This window comes from Panthera onca, chromosome B3 (genome assembly GCF_046562875.1).
Source record: "Panthera onca isolate mPanOnc1 chromosome B3, mPanOnc1 haplotype 2, whole genome shotgun sequence".
Taxonomy (NCBI): Eukaryota; Metazoa; Chordata; class Mammalia; order Carnivora; family Felidae; genus Panthera; species Panthera onca.
The window spans coordinates 141,735,201-141,757,828 of record NC_138344.1 but is presented as its reverse complement, the minus strand read 5'-3'; the positions used below and the strand labels follow the sequence as shown (position 1 = coordinate 141,757,828).

The window sequence follows — 22,628 nt, the reverse complement described above, 5'->3', positions numbered from 1 at the left end:
CCCACTGCATGCCCAGACCCATCACAGATGGCCCCTGGAGGGCCTGTCACATTTTTACGCCCTGGTCCGTTTCCACGCCTGGCCCCCGTTAGCTTTCTTGCCAGCAAGGGTATGGCCGGTGCCCTCTGAGCCCAGAGCCTGTACACAGCCCAGCATTTCATCAATGACTGGACCAACGGACGACCAAATGAAGACAGAAGCAGAGACACCAAGTCTCCTGGCACAGACTCCAAGGGCCATTTCTCTCACACACTCTGTGGCACCTGATCTCCGGGGCCCTCACTGCTCGCTCACACACACACACACACACACACACACACACACACACACACACAGCCTAACACAAGGCCCGAGGGATTCGCTGGCCACACAGCAGTCCAGGTCTACCGTCCCAGCCACCAGGAGCCAACATCACACTGCGGAGCCGCGAAACAGGAAGCCACATCTCGAGGAGCCCAGGTTCCTCGACGGGCCTGCCGACGTCCAGGGCGCGCACCATATCACGTGTTCAACGAATCAAGGTTACCGGAGGCACACTGCATCGCAAGCCTCCGTGCTTAAGAACTTGGCCTAGGAGGCAATTATAGAATAAACCCTGGCTTGAAGTTCTTGATAACACCTTCCATCTGTAAGGGCTTTTACAGTCTACACGGTGGCTTCACACGTCTAACCTCGTCTGATCCCTTCAGCCCTGTGAGGTAATTATTTCACAGATGAGAACGTGGAAAGCCCAGAGAGCTCAGGGAGGCGACGTGCCTACCTCATCCGAGTGCCCACGGCGCACCAAGCGTGGCGCCGGGTCAGGCTCCAGCCCCCGAGCTCCGGGCCGGGCCCGGGGCTCTGTCCGGGACAGCAAACAGCCGCCAGGGCGCACATCATCCCAGGAGGGCCCTTAGAGTCCCTGACCCCTGCTTGCATCTACTTCCCGGCCCACGGGCAACGTGGGCTCCCACCTGCGCTGAACCCTTCCATCCCCACCCCTTCCCAAGGAATCCGCTCCCCAGGGGGACCGGTCCTGAGTTCTGGAAAGTTCTTCCTCACACGACGCCAACCTCTTCCCCCGCAGTTTCCACCATTAGTCCTGCTTTTGCGCTAGGAGCGAACCAGAGTACAACCCATTCCTCTTCCTACCGCAGCCCCGCCGGCACCTGAGGACAGCCACCGTGCTCCCCCGCCTGTCCCTGTCACCAGGCCGGCGGCATCATGGCAAGACTCCAAGGAGCCAGGACATTTCAAACACACTTGAATGAGAGCAAAGAACACGGAAAGAGACCAGGACGAAAACAAACAACTTTTCTAACCAAAGGTTACAATGAAAATGTGTTTTAATTTGTGTTTCTGTACCTTTCAAAATAACACTTCAACTAGTTCAGAAAGAGACCACTTGTGTTTATAAAAGCTCTTCAGTTTTCCCCGCAGTTGTCGGGCTGTGTAAACACACTGTGAGCAGGGAGAGAAATTGCTCCTTGTGATACTGTTAATGCTGGCTTGTATGCGAATTAGAATTCTAAACTCAGCAGGTTAAAAATGTTCTGAAAGCAATTTTGGTGTTAGTCTAAATAATTATAGATCACATTCACTTAGAGAGGGGCCTTTGCCCCTTCGGGGCTCCAAGGGAAAATTCTAGGCATGATAGTTAAGCAAAATAGTTGGCTATTACGCAGGCTCTGCAGTGGCAGTGCAAATTGGTATAATCCTTTTGGAAAGCAATCTGACGGGAGACGTATCTGGACCCATGAAAACGTACAAGCCTTTGACCCAGCAGTCCTACTTCTGGGAATGAATCCGAAAGAAATAATCCAACAGAAAAGGATTTCATGCATGAAGATAACCACTTCACCATTATCTATAATAGCAAAAATTAGAAACCACCTAAGTGTCCAAGGACGGCTAAGTAAATTACAGTTAATCAACTCGATAGAGCATCATGGAACCAGCACAAATTGACGGCCCTGCAAAGACACAGAGGCGGCTGGTGGCGCTGCGGCGGGAGAGGCTGGGGGAGAATGTGACGTGGGAGAAGCAGGCTGCAAAAGTGTGTGCGCGCTCTGTGAAAAACACAAGGCCGTACGGACCAGAAATTGGTGGGAGCGTGTTAAAAGGATAATCACAATTGAGGTGTATGTTGGAATTGGGAGATTCGCTGCCGTCGTTTTGGAATGCTATCAAATCACCTTCAGGAGGGGAGAAGGGAGGGCAGAGGGAAGGGACGGGGGGGCGGGGGGTGGGCAAGGGAGGCCAGGGCCCTCCTGGATCATGTCTTGGTCACACCGTTTGTAAATCTAACCAAGCAGGAGGAGGCAGCGATGCACATCCCCCAGAGCCGCGGCGTGACACCGTTATTAGCAATACGTACAGCCACCTAAAATGAAATTACAGACGCAGATAAAACCATGCTATTCAAGGCGTCTGCTTGGACCGTTTTACACTCTCTAAAGTTAGCGGGGACTCCAAAAAGCTGCTGTTTATGAGGGTTATTTTCCATCTGTATTTAGCATATTTGAAATCAAAACTGAGAACACTTAAAAATATTAACTTATGTAAACGTGACGCTAGGAAGCCCATTACATGTCAACATAAATAACATGTTTTATGAAAGATAATTATATTTTCCAAGACAAAAAACAAAATTCAGTGAGAAGGCACTCTTGACGTTTCTGCAATCTCCTTAATGGCTGGCTTAATACAAGACAGCTGGGTTCGCAGAGCCGCTTCCGTATTTAATCTATTGTAACAGCACACGTCCCGTAGCCTCTGGAAAACTCCATGGACGCTCATGAGAGGGCGAGAGTGGAAACGGCAAACAACTTCTAGGTGCTATTATGAAAACAATTTTCACCCCCCTGGACCCCATGAAAGGACCCCGAAGACCCCCGAGGGGCTCACAGACCACACTGGAAACCACCGCAATGAGTCACGGCATTAAAACCCGGCTGCTGGCAGTACGTGGGGGGAAAGAAGGGTTTAAAATTACACGGATAGTTGGAACTCAACCACGTTGCCTTTTATTTTCAAAGACTGGATGGAAATCCACCAAAAGTCTACAGTCGTTGCCTCTGGGTGCAGAGATAATGGACAATTTTTTCCTTTATACCTTCCTGTTTTTTCCATAGCGTACATGTATTTCTTTCACGGTCAAAAACAACATTTCATTTTTGAGGAAAGGTTGGGGCGGCCGTGGTGCACCCGTGCCCTGCGGAATAAGCTGGATGGGAAGAAGGTCGTTTTAAATCATTAGTAGCCAGCATCAGTGTGGGGGAGCGTCACAAAGCAGGGCTGCTTCTTAATATACCAATCGATCCCTGGCACTGAGCACACATTCATCACGGCGGGCACTGCCTGCCCCGGACCCACAGAAAGCCTGGAAGAGATGACGAGAATTGAAACTGGCTCAAGCTAATCACTGCTAGATGAAGGTCAAATATAGGTGACTATTTATCAGATCTCGAGATGATGGGGGAAGGCATGCCACGCTCTAAAGCCACAGGACAATTACAAAGGGAAAGGTCCGTGGACTTGACCACAAAAAAAAGTCAGGTTTTCTCTGTAAATAATGATAATAATAATAATGAAACACCAAAACTCAAAATCAAACAACACACCGTAGGGGGTATGGATATGATGACAGGTCAATACTGTTCTAGGTAAACTGACAGATAAGAGAAATACTACGACTGCAGGAGACTGATGGACAAGACCCAGGGCCACAGACACTTATTTAGCATTAACTAGGTGCCGGCTCGCTTCTGAAGGAGCTGCACGTAAATGGATTCATTTGGTTCTCACACAAGACACCACCCGATTAGTGAACGTTTAAAAAAGTTAATAATTCTACCGCTGTCAAGGGGAAGAAGACACGGTCACATTTACACATAAATGATGGCGTGTGTCACAAACGGAAGGCCACGTAGCCACTACAAAGAACAAAGTAGATCCGTGCACTCGGAGGAAAAGGTGTGCGCCAGACAGGAGTGGAAAAAGGCAGCCGGAAGCCACCACAGACAGCAGGATGTCTGCACAGCACGCACAGAGACCCCCGCCCTCTTCCCGCTCAGGTGCTGGAACGGGGGTAGCCGGGGCGTGAAGAGTCACGTCTGGGATAGTGACCAGGCTACTCAAAACACCTAGAGGGGTTCCCACGTGGGGGTCCTGTCCTAAGCACCGGCCGGCTCATCACCCTGCAGCAACCTCCCTGTGGACAGGCCCCATCCACGTGAGTGTGCGTGTGCGTGTGCGTGCACACACACACACGCGCACACACACACACCGAGCCTCTGGTCAGATCAGTGTTTCCGGGCCTCCTTCCTGAACAGGAATGAGCGGCAGAATGTCCCGCACATGAACCACAGACACCAAAACAAAAGAGAAAAGGAGGTGACAAGGGGCAGAAACATTTTCGAAAACACAGCAAAACTTTCAAAGAGCTCCAAGAGCTAAGAAAAGACCTTGTAAATATGCAATAAAAAAAAAATGACATCTTCTTCAAAAAAAGGAACATTCAGAAAACGAGAAACAGCTCTTGGAATGTAAAAATATGATAGATCAGAATAGAACACTTTCCTGAATATAAGTTATACTTCAGTAAAAAAACAGTTTAAGTATATGACAGCAGAAATACAAAAAGGAAAAAAAAAAGGATTGAAAGAGAAGGTGGAGGAAATTTCCCAGAAAAACAAAACAGAAAAAGGCAGAGAGATCAAAAACTAGAAAGAAAAGAAGGCTAGCAGAAGCTCTATATATCCAGGGATACACAGACCACCCAAATAATCAGAGTCCCCAGGTTGAAGCCCTTGACAGGCAGCCCAAGGTACTGCCTTCTCTCTGTGGCCCAAGGTCCATGGGGGGGGGAGGGGGAGGATGGTCCCTGATGCCTCACCCCGAGTGAGGGAAGACGGGCCTGGAAGCAGCACCAGGAGCCCCGGCTAGGGCCACTTTGTTGCCAGGTGCCTACGGCCATCTGGTCCTCCTGCTTTTCAGCCTGGGTCACAGCACGTGGGGAGGGACTTGAGGCGTGTTCTCTCTGATCTTGTCCCGTCGAGAAACCTGAGGAAGCTTGCTGGAGGGAGGCTGTGTGAAGGCAGGCTTCCAGGGTCCTGGGCTGACACCACTGGCCTCCCTCACATGTACTTCTGACCATACCCCGGTGCCCTCGCCCCTGCACCCCACCCCACTGCCCCCATTTGGGGGTCTCCGTCTGGAAGAGATGCCTGAGCAGAGACAGCAGAAGCTGCGAGGAAAGGCTGGGAGGCTGGACTGACTTACCCACCCCTCCTTTTAAGGGGTAAAAATACTAGCAGTTTGCAGGGGGGGAATAACCGTCACGTAATTTTTAAATGCTGCTTACAAAAACAAAGTACCTACAGTATAATTAAAGCCAGCCGATGCTCAGGGGAAAAGAATACTGAAAGGAAAAACTGCTTACAAAACATTCACAGTTGTTATGCTTGAGTGGAGGACCTACAATTACATTTTTCATTTCTACTTTTTTTGGATTTTTTCCCAAAACTTGACTACTTTTACGATAAAACTAAGTTCAATCTAAAATAACTTTTTTTTTTTTTTTAATCAAGAGGACAAAGCCATCACTGGGCACTAGATGGTGGCCTTTAAGAGTCTTCTGTGTCCAGGTTTTAAAAGCAGCAAGAAATAATTTACTAGACTGTCTCAATTCCTAACCGGGCCAATTTTGCAATCTGCATTTTTCAATTACATTAAAAGCATTTTCCCAAATTGCTCTATTCTTCCCTTAATGACACCGGATGAGACTGGATGAGGCTGGTTCCCTGAGGACAGAGTCTGCACCTTCACACGGCACTGTTTTCTCCCTGTCAGCATCTGGCAGGCACACGGCCCTGCCCCAGGTACAGTGAACTGTTAAAGTTCAACGGAATGAAGTTTTCAAAGAGCAGACAACACAGTTTGGGTTCTGCCACAGTCTCCTTTTCTTATTCCTCCTGCAACCCAGGGGTTTTTTCTGCAAGGAGAAAGCTTGCAAGGCCCTTCTGGCAAGCAAACGGAAAGTGGGAAATGTCTCATGTGTTGGCCTCGGAAACGTTGCAGCTTTCATATGGGGGAGAGGAGTGTCAAAAAAAAAAAAAAAACAACAACCTTCACTTCCCACGAAGAGAAGGTTCCAGCTCAGGATCTCACAGCAATTCCCAGAGGCTCGGCAGCCCCGCTGTCGGCCAGCCTGAGGCCCTCACTCCCACCCCTGGGACGACTGAGATGATCATGAACTTTCCCCGGACCGAAAATACACAAAAGGTGGGAAGGGAGAGGAGCAAACGGTGTCCAGAGGGAGAAGCATCGGAACACTTCCTACACAAGGCTCCAAGTCCACATGACCACCTGTGTGCCCCGGGACCAGTGTGTTCCCCTCTCTGGGCCCCTGTCAAACGAAGACGGACCCAGATGAGCTCTGCACACACACACACACACACACACACGCGCGCACACGCACCACCCATTCTCTCCTCGCCTTCGCCTAATTACCCTCAGTGCACTGTTAATCATTCACTCCCCAAATACCAAACGCCCACCACCACAGCCCAACCCTCCTCCCCAGCTGTGCGGCTCTCATTTCCAATAGATTTGCCTCGTGCTTGGAATAAATTGCCAATCATCTGCATAATGCCCCACGACTTCTCACTCTGCACATCAAATCATTTCTCCACCTCATTTTGTAAAATCCATCAAGAATAATTCTTTCAAAACTGAAATAAACCTTCACTCTGGCACTTGAATCCATAAATTCCTTGTCTTTGAGTCTGAGATGTATTACTTTCTACAAAGCACATCTAAGATACCCTAATATAATCAGATCCGCTAACAATGATAAATCAACGGGATCCTGTAATACATAAAAATGCAAATCCAAACCACAGTGGAAATCATCTCTTCTCCTTATGTCCCTTAACAGAACCACAAGACTTTCAAGCTGGGACAGAGCCTGGGCACCACGTGGACAAGGGGCTATGCCTTCCCATCCTTTATTTTCAGAGGCAAAAGACTCATCAGAGTGTATTTGCTCTGACAGCTTCCCATCTTGTTTCTACACTTTGCCAGCTGTGTGACCACAGACAAATCCCTTAACCTCTCTGGGCCTCAGCTTCCTTGTCTGGAAAGTGGGAGTAAGACCAGCCCTTGCTTCACAGGCCTGTGCGAAGGGGAGCTGGAGAGTAGGGAACCATTCCTAGCAGATGACGAGAACTCAGGGATGGTGAGCTCTCTCCAGCCCCTCAATGGCACTCACTGCCAGAGGCCACAGAGCTGGCGAGCAGCACAGGGAGACCCCCAATCTGGGCCTTCAGCCTCCAGAACAAAATCCTTTCCTTCACACGCATATGGGAAGGGGGCCTGAGACCCATCTGAGCCTGGTGCCGACCTCGGTGGGTGCCTCCTCCTGGCCCCCAGACTCACTCCTGGGCCTCTTCAGGTGTGAAACCACTCCTCCCAGTGCTGCCGGACGCCCAGACACAACACGCTCTGAGAGCAGGCAGACTGCTGCCCGATTCACTTTCTTCGGTCACATTTTAAACGTGATCAGTTCAGAGACACGGAGCCAGCCCTCCGGTATATGCTTTCCAAATGTGCAGTTCAAGAAAAGGGAGTAGGTACAGGGCGCCTGGGTGGTTTAGTCGGTTAAACATCTGACTTCGGCTCAGGTCATGATGTCACGGTTCGCGGGTTCGAGCCCCGCGTCGGCCTCTGTGCTGACAGCTGGGAGCCTGGAGCCCGCTTCAGATTCTACGTCTCCCTCTACTCTCTGCCCCTCCCCTGCTCATGCTCTGTGTCTCTCTGACTCAAAAATAAATAAAACATTTTTAAAAAAAATGTTTTTTAAAGAAAAGGGAGGAGATAAACAGCTTGGTACAAACAAACCCAAAAACTTTTTGAGTTTTAAAAGTATCTGTCTCAGGAGTACTGACATTGAAACGCTTGGAAAAACATGTATCTATAGACAGACCATTAAAAGATGCACAAACGCAAGAGTTACATTAAGTTGGAGAATTCTGAGTGACTCATCTTTTTTCTTTTTTCTTTTTTCCCTAATTGATCAATAAAGGACCAGGGGAGTCAGGAAAGTGTTTCTTCAGCCCCTCCCATATGCTAGGCATCGAGCTGTATCTCTTCATCTCTTCTACATAGCAACAACCCTAACCAGCAGCCATTCTACCCATTTACCAGTGAGAAAATGGGGGAATCAGAGAGGCAAGGTGATTTTTCCCAAAGTCACCCAGCTACCAAGCACCAGATAGGGAACAGGAACCCAGGAGTCTCTTGTAACAACAGTGCCCGAGGTTTGCCCATCTATTCAGGCTCCGCTCACCACACGCAAAGCCCTTATTAATTAGCGCAAGCCTGGGTATAAATCAAAGCCCATCTTAACTACATGAAGGCAGCAGAAAAGACGACACCCGTGTATAGCCATGTCCGCGGCAGTACTGACCATTTCAAAAACTAAAGCAAGTCATGATGGGAAACAACGCAGATATGACAAAGCCAAGTCTGGGATCGGAGACAGTCCTGAAAATACGTTTGGGGAAAGTTTTGAATAAGGCAGGACAATGCCCCTTACAAACAGCACAAAGGATGGTGGGGGGCAGGGGCAGAACCAAACCGGCACATAGTGTGCAGTGAGCCCAGCTCTGTAAACCCACGGGAACGTGGGGGTCCAGACCAGGAGAGGCCCCCAGTGCCAATGAGGCGCCAGCTCGGGGTTAGGATCAGCCACGGTTGCTGTGTTTGCCTTCGCTCCTCGTGTTCTCTGCACCTTCAAAGCTTTTCACAACAAGCTTTTATTACGTTTGTGATCCGAAAGGGAAAGGTTTAAGTATCATAGGGAAGCCTGTTATCGAAAGAATTCCTAAAGCAAACCATTTTGTAAAACAAACGAACACCTAATTCATACATTTTACTTAAAATCCTTCTGTGCTTCAGAACTCCAGGATTTCGACGCATGGACGGTGGTCCCTGGAAGCAGGAAACATGTCATGGGCCTTTGAGAATTCATCCGGTGCCTAGCAGAGGGCTCCGCGTGCGGGGCCGACATTGGGGCCGCCTGTGTTCGGCTGCAGCAGGCCACGTCTGTACTTCTTCCAAGGGCTTCAAAGTCTGAATTCTACCTTTACGTGCGGTGGGTATTCAAACGTGTCGAGCCAAATGAGGACACAGGGAAATGAAAAGAGTATATAAAAGGGTATCCGTGCTGGGATTACAACTGTGAGAAACAGATGCTTCTACACACAGGGGCAGGAAGGGATCATCAGGAAAGAAAACAGAGCATCAGTGCGGAGTTATGAGTCATTGTTTTATTTTACTTAATTTCTCCAGCTGTAAATTTTTCAAAACCAATATAAGCATATTTTACAGCTCACAGAACATTTAGAACATATTAAAATAAGTATCTTTCCACTGTAATGTACCCAATTGAAATTTATGAATTCCAAAGCTACATTTTAAGGAGACGAAGGAACTGTGGCACTCCACGCTCTTTAGATTAATCAGATGGATTGTGTTGTTTTTCTCTTGATCAGAAAAGAAGTCATATTTCAGTAAATGTTACCTTGAATCAAGGATTCTTTCACATTCTAGAAGCTTGAGTGAGCTTATAAGAAGTCTTACTGTGCCCCCTAGTGGCGAATAAAATCTATGCACTTCAGAGAAAACCCTTCCCCAAAGGCTGGAAATAAAATCCAAGAAAGATTTTTTCAGTCTTCACTGATCACTTAACATGTACAAAACTTTGTGCCAGGTGCTAAAGATAATATATAAATGGGTCTGGCACGGTTCCCACGTTCAAGAAGCTTAAAATCTACGAGGTGTAGCAGATCTGGTTCATGGCTACGCAGGCAGAAAGAGACGCCACGACGTGGTAAGGAAGGGACAAGACTCCCGGGGGGAGCAAACTCGGCAGCACGCGGCAAGTGCCTACTATGATGTGCCGGGCGCCGCCCCACAGAGCTCACGCCCAGAGTTCATCTTTTCTTCACAGAAAGCCAGCGAGGCACACAGAATTATCTTGTCTGCACTTTGCATTACGTTGGCCGAGGTTCGGAGAACTTGCCCAAGATCACGGAGCCAGTCAGCGGCAGAAGGATTCAAACCGAAGTGCCGTGACCCCGGCCCCCAAGCTCTTCCCTCCTTCCTGATGCAGGGGGGCTCAAGAAGGCACCCTAGGAAGGGAGCACAGAGCTGGGGCGTACCCTGTCACAGCACCTCTTCTAACCCTCTCCCCACTGCGCCTCCCGTCCGCTCTCCACCCGGGACCGGGCCGTGAGAAGCCGGGACTCCCCCCCCTGCGCCCACAGCCCCGTTCCCACTCGACGCTCGGCATCCACACCCCCTCCACCCCGTGGGCCCCCAAGGTCGACCGCGCCACGCAGCCCCGACACTAGGGGTGGGGAGAACACCATCCTGCCTGGGGCTGCACACCGGCTCCACGCGACTGACGACTCCCCTCTCGGGTTCCAGCCCTGCCTGCGCCTGGTCCCCGGCCGGTTTTCCCGGCCCGGCTCCTCCAGCCCCTGCCACGCATTCGTCGCGCTAACAAGTTGCTCAAAATCAGTTTGCCGAATAACTCTGTCACTGAACACCGTCAAATGCCTTCAAGCAGAGAGGATCCCGGCCCGCCCCTTTGCACAGACGGCTTTTAAAAGCCCTGCTTTTTCAAGACCCACACGAAGAAGAGGGGAAGAAGAGACACCGACGCCAGCAGCCATGACGGCAACCGCGCTGGCCCCGCCAAGGGCAGTTCCACAGCAAACGGCCCCGACCCAGGTCTCAGTGAATCACCCCAAGCAAGGCTTTTCTACCGCAGTCCCTCGGCCCTGGCGCCTGAGCAGCTTCCCAAGCTGGGCCAACTGCGCCCCCTTCTGGTCACGAGGTGTCACAGCTGGTTGGCTGACGCGGCGTCCCCCACGGCGGGGGGGGGGGGGGGGGGGGGGGGGCAGGGAACGGGACAGAACATCCCCAGTGCACAGAACCTGGCACACTCATCTAGTCCACAAACACTCACTACACGACGGAACAAACACAACAGCCCAAATCAATGGTTTCGCTCAGACGCGCTCCGTTTAAAAACTAGACTGGGGATGCCTCCGCTTAGAAAACCTCAACTTGGGCAAAAGTGATCCAGGCGGGGCCCACGGGGCCCCTCGCTGATGCCACATACAGACCGGTCCCCACAGGACTCCAAGCCCGTCCCTCCCATCAGCAGACACGACCCCTCGGGTGGGCGGGCAGGTGGCAGGTATCCTCTGGACCTGCTGCCCTAAATCCCTCCACCCGTCTCTGCCCACAGCAACCTGCTGATGAGCCGCCTCCTCCTCCAGCCCCTGCTGCCAAACATCTGCCAGACCGCCCCCTCCCCCCAGGGTCCTAGAAGGGGGCTGCCCGTGCCCCTCAGGTGGCCCACCCGTAGCCACACTCCCTCCAAAACTGCACCATGCGCCTGGCATTAGACAGGGGGCTGCAGACACATGTGCCTGGGCACGTGTCCCATCTCAGAAGTGCCAACTGTAGGTCTCATAGACTCGTGTGATCGGGGGGGAAACAGACTCTGAGAGGTTAAGTGTGTTGCCCAACGTCACAAAGCTGACCCTGAGCCCAGACCACCGTGACTCCAGCCAGACACGGCCTGGCACCACACAGGCCCACACGAGCCCGCCAGAAACCCCCCAGATGTGCTTCGGACGAAAGAGACAAGTCTGCACTTGGCCCCCCGCGGGCGCAGCGTCTCAGGAAGGAGCGCTGAGAAGCCCCAGCAGCATGGGATTGAACCAAGCCTGTTACAGGGCACACTGGGGACACCGGAAGCCTCCTGAGCCCCCACCCCCACAGGAAAAGCACCAAAGACCGGAGTGTAAAGTCCCTGGGCTTCAGACCGAAGGCAGAGCGCGGCACTGTCTCCGAACGACTCTGTTAGCCCTGCCAGAAGAGAACACAGATAAGTGGGCTCATGACCCAAACTGGTCACTCAAAAATGACAACGATACCCATCGATTTAGCTTATTTCAAAGCCTCACTGTCCTTAGGTTTCCTTTCTTCATTTCAGAAAACGCCTCCTAGGAGAAAAGCTCAAAACGTAATTCGCAAGCACAATGTCCTGGGCAGGATGGTTCCAGAACAGTAAGAAAATAGAGGGAGGAAGCTGACACTCACCGAGCACCTGGAGGGGTACCTAGCTCTGCGACAGGGTTTTGTAAGTGTTTCTCTCACCTGGTCACACGACACAGGTACGACTGTGCCCTTTACAGAGGAGACACCAACCGGAAGTGGGGCCAGCCGACCTGCCCACCAGGTGCTCTGTAGCAAGACTGGATCTGAAGCCATGTTCCCTCAACTCCAAAGCCATTTTCTTTCCAGGAAGCGTTCGTTCAGCTCGCACTTACGTGGCACCTATTGCATACAGGTGACTTCCTAGGTGCTGCTGGGAGCGAGGGGGAGGGGCTGGAGACAGGTCAGAGGAGGTGTGACGCACCCGCCGCACGACATACCTGAGTACGTGGGGTCTGCTCGCTGGAAGTCTACATGACATCAGGAGCTTTTAAGATAAGTAACAACGAGGGTCACCCGGGGGCTCAGTCGGCTGAGCGTCCAACTTCAGCTCAGGTCATGATCTCGTGGTTCCCGAGTTCGAGCCCCGTGTCAGGCTCTGTGCTGACAGCTTGGAGCCTGGAGCCTGCTTCGGATTCTGTGTCTCCCCCTCTCTCTCTGCCCCTCCCCCGCTCATGCTCTGTCTCTCTCTCTCTCTCAAAAATAAATAAACATTAAAATAAATACAATACAACACAATACAATACAATACAATACAATACAATACAATACAATACAATAGGTAACAACGAGGAAAAAGAGTTTCTGTGGAACCCGGAGGTCCTCCACGTCATCTGCAGCCATCCCCTGGTCCGGCCCCTGCCCGCTTCCCTAACCTCAGGACCCTCACCCCCCACCAGGCCCCTCAAGACTTCCATGCTTACAGCCAAAGACATCCTTCTGCCGCATCTCACCCCCTTCACCACATGAACCTTCCCCTCCTTCTGGAAGCCTTCACCAAGCCCCCCAAGATCGGGCTGCTGTCCCTCCCGGCGGGTTCACAAAGCACTTGCATCCCACTGAGAGTCTGGTCCTTACACTCCAGAGCCGAGGGCTGGGAGAGCCTCTCCCCTCGTCCACGGCCTCTACCACGAGGCCAGGGACCAGCACGGCGCCTGGCACGGAGTTGGCGAGGCTCAACACTCAACGTGGTTCACAGGGGCCCGGGACTCGTCCTGGGCCTGCTTTCCGAAACTCTGACGCCCTCGCTCAGCGACCTCACCCACCCAGGGCTCCAGCGTGCCTGCGCGTCCTCAGTGTCCCCACAAGGGACAAGGACTGGTACCCTCTGGTGCCCTCGGCGAGGCGGCATCGGGGAAGAGCGGACAAAACGAACCTGCAATCCAAGGTGGGCCACTGAGAACACACTTTCAAACACGACGGAGAGAGTTATACAAATTTCCCCACAGAAACGTGCAGCACCCCTACCTCACTGTCGTGAAGAACAAAATACCCCGGCAGCTTACTCCCAAGAGCCCCTGAAGAAGGGGGATCACTCAAGTCTTACCTTGAAGGTTTTGTCCATGGAAGCTGAGAGAAGCATGTGACTCTTGGCGAAGACTGGACACCACTGAATGCTGTTGACGGGGCCCCTGTGGCTTCTCAGGTGGAAAAGCACTTTCCTGGGAATCGTGGTTTCTCGATACGGACTGTCCAAGTATGGCTCAATAAACTCGGACACTCTGGGGGCCACACAGAGAGGGGCCGGGGCACGCCCCACAGAGGGACCCTGTGCCTCCGTATCTTTACTCTCGCCTGTTTCTGTGCTTAATGCCTGCGACTGTCTTAATCTTTTGGGGGTGTAGGGCACGACACAGTCCTCACACCTTTTCCTCTGAAGAGAGTTGCCATTTTTACCTGGGGTTTCAGATTTGGTTTGGGCACGGGACGACGGCTCGGGGGAGTCGTAAGTTCCCCAGGAGAGTTTCACCTGCTTAAAGCGGGCAGCTGCCAGGGGCACATGGCCAGCCGGAACGTGGCTGGTCCACAGGGAAGGTCGAGGAGGCTTGCCTGTGGGGAAGGTGGCTTCAGGCTCTGTTCTGGGCCACTGTAGCCTCTGGCTGGGGCAAGATCCTGGGTCACTTCTCCAGAGCCGAACCAGGGGGAGACGATGGCCAGCTGGGTCTTCATGAGAACCGTGCTTTGTGGGCAGTGCTGCCCCTTCTGTCACACCTGGGGTTTCTGATGCAAAATCCTGCCCACGAGGTTTGACCACATCAGAGGTGTCCTTCACCTGGCCGGCAGCATTAAAACTTTCCGCAGGCTCAGTCTCAGCCTCTGACTCTGAGTCATCATAAGCCACCAATGAGGCCATTGAAGACAGTTTCTTGCTATCGTTGGAGGACAAACTACCTAAGACCAAACAAAGTCAAATGTCAGAAAATATGCATGGAAGAATATTTACCACCACACGTAATTAAAAGAAAACATGCCATCTAGCAAACCCATGATTGGAAAACTCTAGGAAGAAACACATTAAAAAATGAGGGCTTTTTTGGGGCACCAGGGTGGCTCAGTCGGTTAAGTATCCGACTGGGGCTCAGGTCATGATCTCACGGTTCGTGAGTTCGAGCCTCACGTCGGGCTGTGTGCTGACAGCTCGGAGCCTGGAGCCTGCTTCGGATTCTGTGTCTCCCTCTCTCTCTCTGCCCCTCCCCTGCTCACGCCCCCACCTCTCAAAATAAACATTAAAAAAAAATTAATTAAAAAACATTTTTTTTAAATGAGGGCTTTTCCACATACCAGGTATAACTAGAAGATACGTATTTTTTTTTTCAAATGAAGACTATGGAATATCTGGGAACAACTTTAGCAAAAAATTAGCAAGATCTATAGGAAGAAAACTAAAACTTTATTGAAAGACATAAAAGAGGACCCGACTAAATGGAGATAGGCTGCCTGGACAGAAAGATTCAGGACTTTAAGATGTCTTTCGTAAGATCAATTTGGGCCTTTGAGGGTAGGTCTGAAAATACTGAAATGGGAAGAGGTCCAGAACCCACCAAGTGGGAAAAGCACGTCACCCGTACCTTCCTCCACCCCTTGTGCTCCAGTCCTCCAGTCCCTCCTTTACCCTCGCCCCCCACTGCCTAGATATCCTGTCTCAACAACAAGCCAGCTGGGGAGACAGACCCACAACACAAGACTAGGGTGTTCAAGCAACCAATCCCCCCCAGTTTTGAAGGTGTGGTCTGAATCCCCCAATTTCACTCCAAACACACACTGACACAGCAGTGAATCTCCCCTTTCTAAAAGATTCTTCCTGGGACACCTGGGTGGCTCAGTCAGTTAAGCACCTCGCTTGAGTTCAGTCACGATCTCGCAGTTCATGAGTCTGAGCCCCACATCAGGCTCTGAGCTGACAGTGCAGAGCCTGCTTGTGATTCCGTCTCCCTCTCTCTCTGCCCCTCCCCGACTTAAGCGTGCACGCTCTCTAAATAAATAAACTTTTTAAAAATTCTTTAAAAGATTCTTCCTGAAATTCTGAGCCATCATACACAATAAAGTCTGCCACCTAGTTTCTAGAAAGAAGTACTTCAGTCTGGAGTCCCATTCAATGTTTTTTTATATATATTCAATATAATTTATTGTCCAATTGGTTTCCATACAACACCCAGTGCTCATCCCAACAGGTGCCCTCCTCGATGGCCATCACCCACTTTCCCCTCTCCCTCAACCCCCATCAACCCTCAGTTTGTTCTCAGTATTTGAGTCTCTTATGGTTTGCGTCCTTCCCTCTCTGTAACTTTTTCCCCCCTTCCCCTCCCCCGTGGTCTTCTGTTAAGTTTCTCAGGATCCACATATGAGTGAAAACTCATGTAGGGTATCTGTCTTTCTCTGCCCCATTCAGTGCTTTTAAGAGGAAGCACAGTCAGGAGGAAGACAGGGATGCCCAGCACAACCAGGACAGCAGATGGCGCAGTGGAGCAGCGCTAAAACTTGGCAACCCACCAACTTCCAAGAACGCCCCACCCTGCCCTACCTTACTGTACCACACTGAACCCCTACTCCCACACACGGGGTCAGGTCAGCGCCAGAGATTCCCTCTGGGTCCTCTGTTAAGCCACTCCAGACAGCCTACCACCCAGCTCTTTCCCTGGGCGGTGGGTACCAAAGGGTACCCATCACCTGAAGGGCCCCACGGCCTAACACGTTACGTCTTCATTCAACAAATGTCTGTAGTCTACCTCCTCCAAAACTTGCACCCCCACCTGCAGCCCAATCTAGGCAGGTAAAATAAGACTTCTATAACTGGCCAGCGTATCTCAAGCAGAACTAATGTAATGGACTAATTATAAACTAACGGACTGTGCTCCGCAAACAACTTGGCATTTCTGTTCTCTACATACTTAGCCTGGTCCTGAGGCCCATCCTGATGAGACCTCTCACCTGTCTCGGCTCCTGTGCACAGCACCACACACCACAGCATGCCATTCCTTCCTGTCACAGGGAACCCACCAGGTTCCCACCAGCAGGGTGTCTGTGCCCAGCCATGAGATGGAATCCCGCCCACCTGGTTTCCTGCAGCGGTCAGCTTAAAGAAAAGAGAGGCCGATGGCTGGAATTTCAAAAGAGGTCTACGGCAAAAGATCAGGGAGTAGTGGGGCTGGGGCCCGTTACCCCACTTCCTAACAAGGCAAGGCAGCAAGGACTGAATGAATGCAGAAGGGTGGATGATAAGGCTCCCAAAACTACCTGCTTCGTGGACGCGTCGTTCATTTATTCGATATTGATGGAGCATGGGCTACTCACCAAGCCCCACCCCAAGCACACCGTGGCAAGCGACACAGTGAAGGATGCCCCGTGCTCACCATGCTCACATGCCGGCGGGAGAGACAGACCATAATCAGGTGAAATACAGGGTGTGACGTAGTACGAAATCCTAAGGAGAAAAGTAAAACAGGACAGTACAGGTGGCGGTGAGCTTGGGGCTGCAGTTTCCTCTAGGGTGGCCGAGGCAGACCTAAGACAAACGGTGACATCCGAGCAATTAATGCTCTGGAGGAGGTGAGGGAACAGAGGTGGTGAGAAGCACTGGAGAATGAAACAGCAAAACTAATCAAACGGGGCAAGAGAGAAGGAGGCAAGGGTGATTCAAGAAAAACACGCAAAAGTGGGAAAGAATGGGAAACATCAGGAACAACAGAAACTTTAGGGGGGAAAAGTGCTGCCTTTTTTGTTTCTAAGGCAAATGGGGAAAAAAAGGAAAATATTTCATGGTGTGGGGACGTTCAACTAAGACAAAGAGGTACAGGGAGAAAGGTAAGAGCATTGGAGAAACGAGGCCACAAAACGGGGGAGTGGCCCTGAGAGTCACTAGCACGTCAGCTCCACGAGGACAAGACTCCTTGTGTTTTGTTCACTGCTTGATCCCCAGCATCTAGAAATATTTGTGAAATGCAACCTGGTGGGAGGGGGGCACGGAGAAAAGTAAAAGAAATAGGATATTCTCCTTCAACAAACATATCCTGATTACCTACTCTGTGCCAAGCCTTATGTTGGGTCTGGTGTGTACAGCGATTAAACACAGAACACGGATCCTGCGCCGGAGGCTACAGACCGACGAAGGCAACAAAGAAGATACGACCAGAGATGGGTTTTGAAGGATGAATAGAAGTTAGCCGAGCTGTCAAGAGCTGGAGGTGAGGCTGGTCCAGAGCAGCGCGCATCCGGAAGGCAGCTGCGATGAAGGACGGGCGAGGGACGGGGAAAGGCCCGCGCTGAGGGGTGTGGTGCTCTCCGACCGCCGCCGCCGCCGCCGCGGGGTTCCAGCCCCCTCCCGCCCCCGGGCCCGCCGCTCACCACACGCACCGGAAGCGCTCGGTCCTCCCGGAGGCAGTCCCGCCGGCACCCCGCAGCCCAGTCGCGTTCCGCGGGTGCCGGGGCCTCCAACCAATCACCCGCGGCCTCCGTCCTGCCCCCGCGCGAACAGCCAATGAGGGTGCAGCCTGGCCGGAAGTGGTTCCGGCCGGAAGGAGTTTCCAAGGACGCCCAGGAGGCCGTCCGTGGCTGAGCCGGCGGTGCTGAAGGGCCCGGCTGGGCCGGTAAGTGAGGGGATGAGGGAGGGCGGGAGGCCGGGGCGGTGCCGGAAGACCTGGCCCTCCCGGAGCCGCCTGCAGGCGAGGGCCCGGAGTATCCTCCTCAGAGCCCGGCTCGCTGCCCGCCGGGTTCTGGTACCACGAGGGGCGCGGAGGCTGGCACGGCGCCCCTCGCCCCCTTCCTCCCAGCGCCGGCGTCCCCGTCTGTCGCCCACTCCTGCCGGCACCGACCCTGCATCGTCTCCTACCTCTTCCCTTTCCCCATGGCGAGAAGCCCCCACTTTTAACGGGGCTCTGCCACGTGCCGGGGGCTTTGCCTCTGGTATCGTACTTAGTCCCCTCCACGGTAAAGTTAGGAGGCTTCTTTATGCCCATTTCACAGATGAGGAAACCGAGGATGAAGCAGAGAGGTAATGTGACTTGCCCAAGGTGTTGAGATGCCCGAGCTGGGATTGCAACCCGGGCCCGTCTGACCCCAGAACTCATGATCTTTCCACTGCATTGCGCTGCCTCAGTGAACACCTGCAGGGAAGGCACAGTCGCCGTTCGGCCTCTGCACGGCTACACATAACACTTCCTCACACTGATGCTCGGGTGGGGAAGAGGAAGAGGGTGGAGAGGTTATACGGAGGCCAGTCTAGGGTATGTATGGGGTGGCTGATGCAATGACCGGCTAGCGACTCGTTTCTCAAGAGGGTTTCATTGGTCCCCACCCACCCCGCCCACCCCACCCACCCCTGATTGGACAGTCTCCTCAAAGAGGTTGGTCAAGAATCTCAAGTGTTTCCGAGAAACTGAGTGATTTCTTTTTAAAAAAAAAAAAAAAAAAACAACCCTACGTGCAAATAGCTGAAGAGTGGGGTAAACAGGAAAAAAAAAAAAAAAAAAAAACAGAGAAGAGCCTTTTGCTAAAAAGGAAACTGAAAGAAACAGGGGAAGACTATTAAAGAAGACCGCTGGCTGTACAGGGCAGTCTCAGCTCCTCAACTGCCCGGCGTGACCAGTGGCCACCTCTGCAGTGTCTCCCACAACCTGGGTATGTATTGCCATCTTTGCCAGGCTTGGAGCTTATTGGTATTTTTTGCCAGCCTTTTACCAAAGTGCTGGAAACCTGGGCTGGGGCGGGGCAGGGGAGGTGAGGAGTGGTCTCTCCCAGAATCAGGGTTTACCGAGCGTGCATCGTATTTCGTCCCGTTGACCCAAGTTCATGTGGTTCACGGCTTCCCCAGGGGATGGAGATCTCGGGGGAGCAGTTGCCTGTTTGGGTTTGTAGCTTGACTTGCCACACTTCTGTGTTGGCTGTCCTGTTTCTCCCTGACGAGGACTCCTTACACCGTCGGTACCCTAACGTGTCGGCATTCTCATTGTGACACGCCAGTTGTCTTCGGCCGGCTTCTTGCACGTTGACGTCTTCTTTGCGTCATGTACGTTTTATTTGAAGGGGAGATTTGAAGATCACGTACATCTTATTATTTGAAGGGGAAAATTACCTCTCTTCCCCGCGTTTAACAAAGAAAAGGTGGACACAATCTGTCCCAGGGTTCCAAGTGTTGAAGAACTCCTTGCTCTACCGGTCACTTTCCTGTCCTCTGGGAACAACAAAGCTGTTGTCACCCACACTCCGGGGCCAGGATGTGAGGGATGGGAACCCACCTCCTGGTGGTATTCCGGGCATCCAGAAACTACTGGGTCGTCTGCTCTTCCCGGCTGCTCTAGAATTGGCTGTGTTTGTGCCCCCTTCCCCCGGATTGCGGAGTGTTCTGATCCTCTGTGAGATGATTTCATTATGGCCCAAGTCCTGTTTTTCAGTTAAAGAGTTCTGTTTCTTTCTGTTCCTCATCCCAAAAGCAGCCAGTTTCCTCAGGTGCCTGTTAAGCCCCTCCGGAACAACAGAACCTGTCAAAATGAGCCCAAGATTCAAGTTCTCTAAAAAGAGGAATGGAGAATTAACTTTTAAGAGCTCTTGACTTTTTCTTTAAAGGTGCACTGTGGTCTGCTATGGAGTATGCAGTTCTGCTCTTTCCAGTCCCAGTACTTTTTTCGGAGGAGATGATAGCTTTGTTTCTTTGCTTTAGATCGCAGGATTTGTTAAGCAGATAAAACAACTCTCCTTAAGAAAGATTCAAGGCTGCCTGGGTGGCTCAGTTGATTGAGCGTTTCACTTTTGATTTCGGCTCAGGTCACAATCCCGGGGTCGTGGGATCGAGCCCCAAGTCAGGCTCTGTGATGAGCCTGGAGCCTGCTTAAGATTTTCTCTCTCCCTCTGCCCCTCTCTCCCCCACCCACCTCTCGCTCTCTCTATCTATACGTACAAAGATTCAAAGCCCTCCTTGCAGTTTAAGCAGTAAACACCAAGACAGTTGTCTGTACGCTTTTGGCATCTCAGACCCCGTTGTAGAAGTAACCTGCATACTCTGGAACCTGACTGCTCTGCTGAAAACCACGCATATGCTAGCGTGCATGTCATTTCAGGCATGCTGAACTCTGGGGTAAAAACCTCCGAAGTTAAACTTCATTCTAGATCGTGTCAACTAGATGGGAAAGAAAAGGACAGTGTGCACGTGAGACGGTGGTAGATGGGTGGGTGCCTGGAACAGAAGGGGTTTTGTTCTGTTGTCTCATCACTGAGGTTGCATCATACACACATGCACAGTTTATTGTGTGGGTGGTTCCCATGCACTGTCTGCCTCCCCATCACAAGAGCGGGGAGACCTCATCTGCTGTTGTCTCATCGGATTTAGCTCCCGTGTGCTTCTTCTCAAATGGAATTTTGCTATGGAAAGACATATTTTTCCCTACATTGCAGACCCTAAGCACAGACCCCATTCATCTAGCTGATTCTCTACAGTGATCTCCATTGTAGTGGGGAGATTATCTGTCCAGGCCTCACCCAGTTGTCCTACCTGGTGCTTTCCTTAGGAATTTTTTAGGGGTAATTCTGGTCTGTACTTGCTTTTAGCCCTACCCACAGACTTTAGAACCTTACTGCTGTCACCAGTTTCCTTTTATGGCAGACACCGTGTGTTCGGAAGGACCGGGATAAACCAAAGGGAATTCCAAAGACAGTGACCAGGATGGTAGGCAGATGTTAGTAGTGGGGAAAGAAACCAAACTGGGAGTGTGAAACCTGGAGTGGGTGCCATGCCATCAGCCTGGCCCTTCCCAAATCCTGGCAGGCTCAGCTCCACGATAGGATGCTAAAAATGAGGCTGTTTAGGGGCGCCTGGGGGGCTCAGTCGGTTAAGCGTCTGACTTCGGCTCAGGTCGTGATCTCACGGTTCGTGAGTTGGAGTCCCGCATCGGGCTCTGTGCTGACGGCTCGGAGCCTGGAGCCTGCTTCTGATTCTGTGTCTCCCTCTCTCTCTCTGCCCCTCCCCCACTCACACTCTGTCTCTCTCTGACTCTCAAAAATAAATAAATGTTAAAAAAAAATTTTTTTTTAAATAATCAACTTGCCAAAGTGGCATGTTTAAAAAAAAAATGAGGCTGTTTAAAGTCCACTTGGGGGAAATCTACCTTAAAGTGGGAAAAGCACTTGTGAAGATAACATAAGGATGGAAATCTTATGGTGAAGATTGAACTGGGCGACTGATGAGACTGATTAATTCAATAAATGCTGATAAACTGCTGCACATGAGGCACTAGAAGCACATGGAAGAGAAAGCCCGGTGCCTGCTTTCACCGTCTGGTGGAGAAGACGTGAATCAGTAAATGCAGTGTGAGTGCCCTGGTAGAGTTACTGACAAAATGCTTGGGGACCACCGACGACAGAGGGATCGGCTTGGCCCCAGAGGCGCAGGAGTCAGGAAGAGCTGCTGAAAAGAGCTGAGGCCTGAATTCGTAAGATAACAGGAAGTGTGCGTGAAGAGGAGGGTATCACATTCCAGACAGGGGGAGCGGCTGGAATTCTGAGAGAGCACGCGGCTTAGAGGAGCTTTGGCATCAGGTCCCGGCTTAGCTACCCTGGCAGTGGAACCTCAGGGGCTGGTTCTAACTTCCCTGGGCCCTCAGCCTCTCATCTGCTAACGCAGAGCATATCCTATGCCATGGGATGTGACGTTTGGCCATTTGTGGCTAGAAGTGCTTTTCATCCCTTTGATTGTTATCTGATACAGCCTCAGTGTTTGTCCTCACAGGTGCTCCTCAGAGGCTCTTCCGCATTTCTTTTTTATAGGCTTCCCTAAACTGGGGCTTTGTTATCTGAAACAATCATTTCACCCAACTTCCTTTTCTGGGAATTGAGGTGATTCTCAGCAAGGGGGGAAAAGAAAGTGACTATTGTCTCATCCTGGTTTCAGTATTACAGTTTCATTGACTTATATAAAAATTGGCCCAGTTAAAATTTATGTGCTTCTTAAGTAAACATTTAACAAATTGATAAAAAATAAATTACCCCTGGGGCTCCTGGGTGGCTCAGTCGGTTAAGCATCCAGCTTTGGCTCAGGTCGTGATCTCAAGGTTCGTGGATTCGAGCCCCACGTCGGGTTCTGTGCC

At 51.5% G+C, this 22,628-nt stretch overlaps 2 protein-coding genes across 9 annotated transcripts in view; one reads left to right on the top strand and one right to left on the bottom strand.

Annotated features, from left to right (window-relative positions):
* The window catches only part of WDR25 (WD repeat domain 25), a 140,141-nt gene extending 120,569 nt beyond the window's left edge, over positions 1 to 19,572 (bottom strand). Inside the window, exons 1-3 of one of the 7 annotated variants that reach the window (XM_078447826.2) lie at positions 17,908 to 18,746; positions 16,908 to 16,978; positions 13,604 to 14,448 (exon numbers count right to left, since the gene is read on the bottom strand). In XM_078447826.2, the coding sequence (XP_078303952.2) occupies positions 13,604 to 14,448; positions 16,908 to 16,978; positions 17,908 to 18,620 (1,629 nt within the window). In that variant the 5' untranslated portion in view covers positions 18,621 to 18,746. The other 6 variants (XM_078447832.2, XM_078447827.2, XM_081795994.1 and 3 more) reach the window with 6 other exon arrangements.
* WARS1 (tryptophanyl-tRNA synthetase 1) overlaps positions 18,028 to 22,628 on the top strand; it is a 31,828-nt gene continuing 27,227 nt past the window's right edge. Inside the window, exon 1 of one of the 2 annotated variants that reach the window (XM_060620750.3) lies at positions 18,028 to 18,140. The gene's annotated coding sequence lies outside the window, so the exon portion shown is untranslated. Of the gene's footprint in view, positions 18,141 to 19,035; positions 19,171 to 22,628 lie in introns of those variants that run through there. The other variant, XM_060620751.3, reaches the window with a different exon arrangement.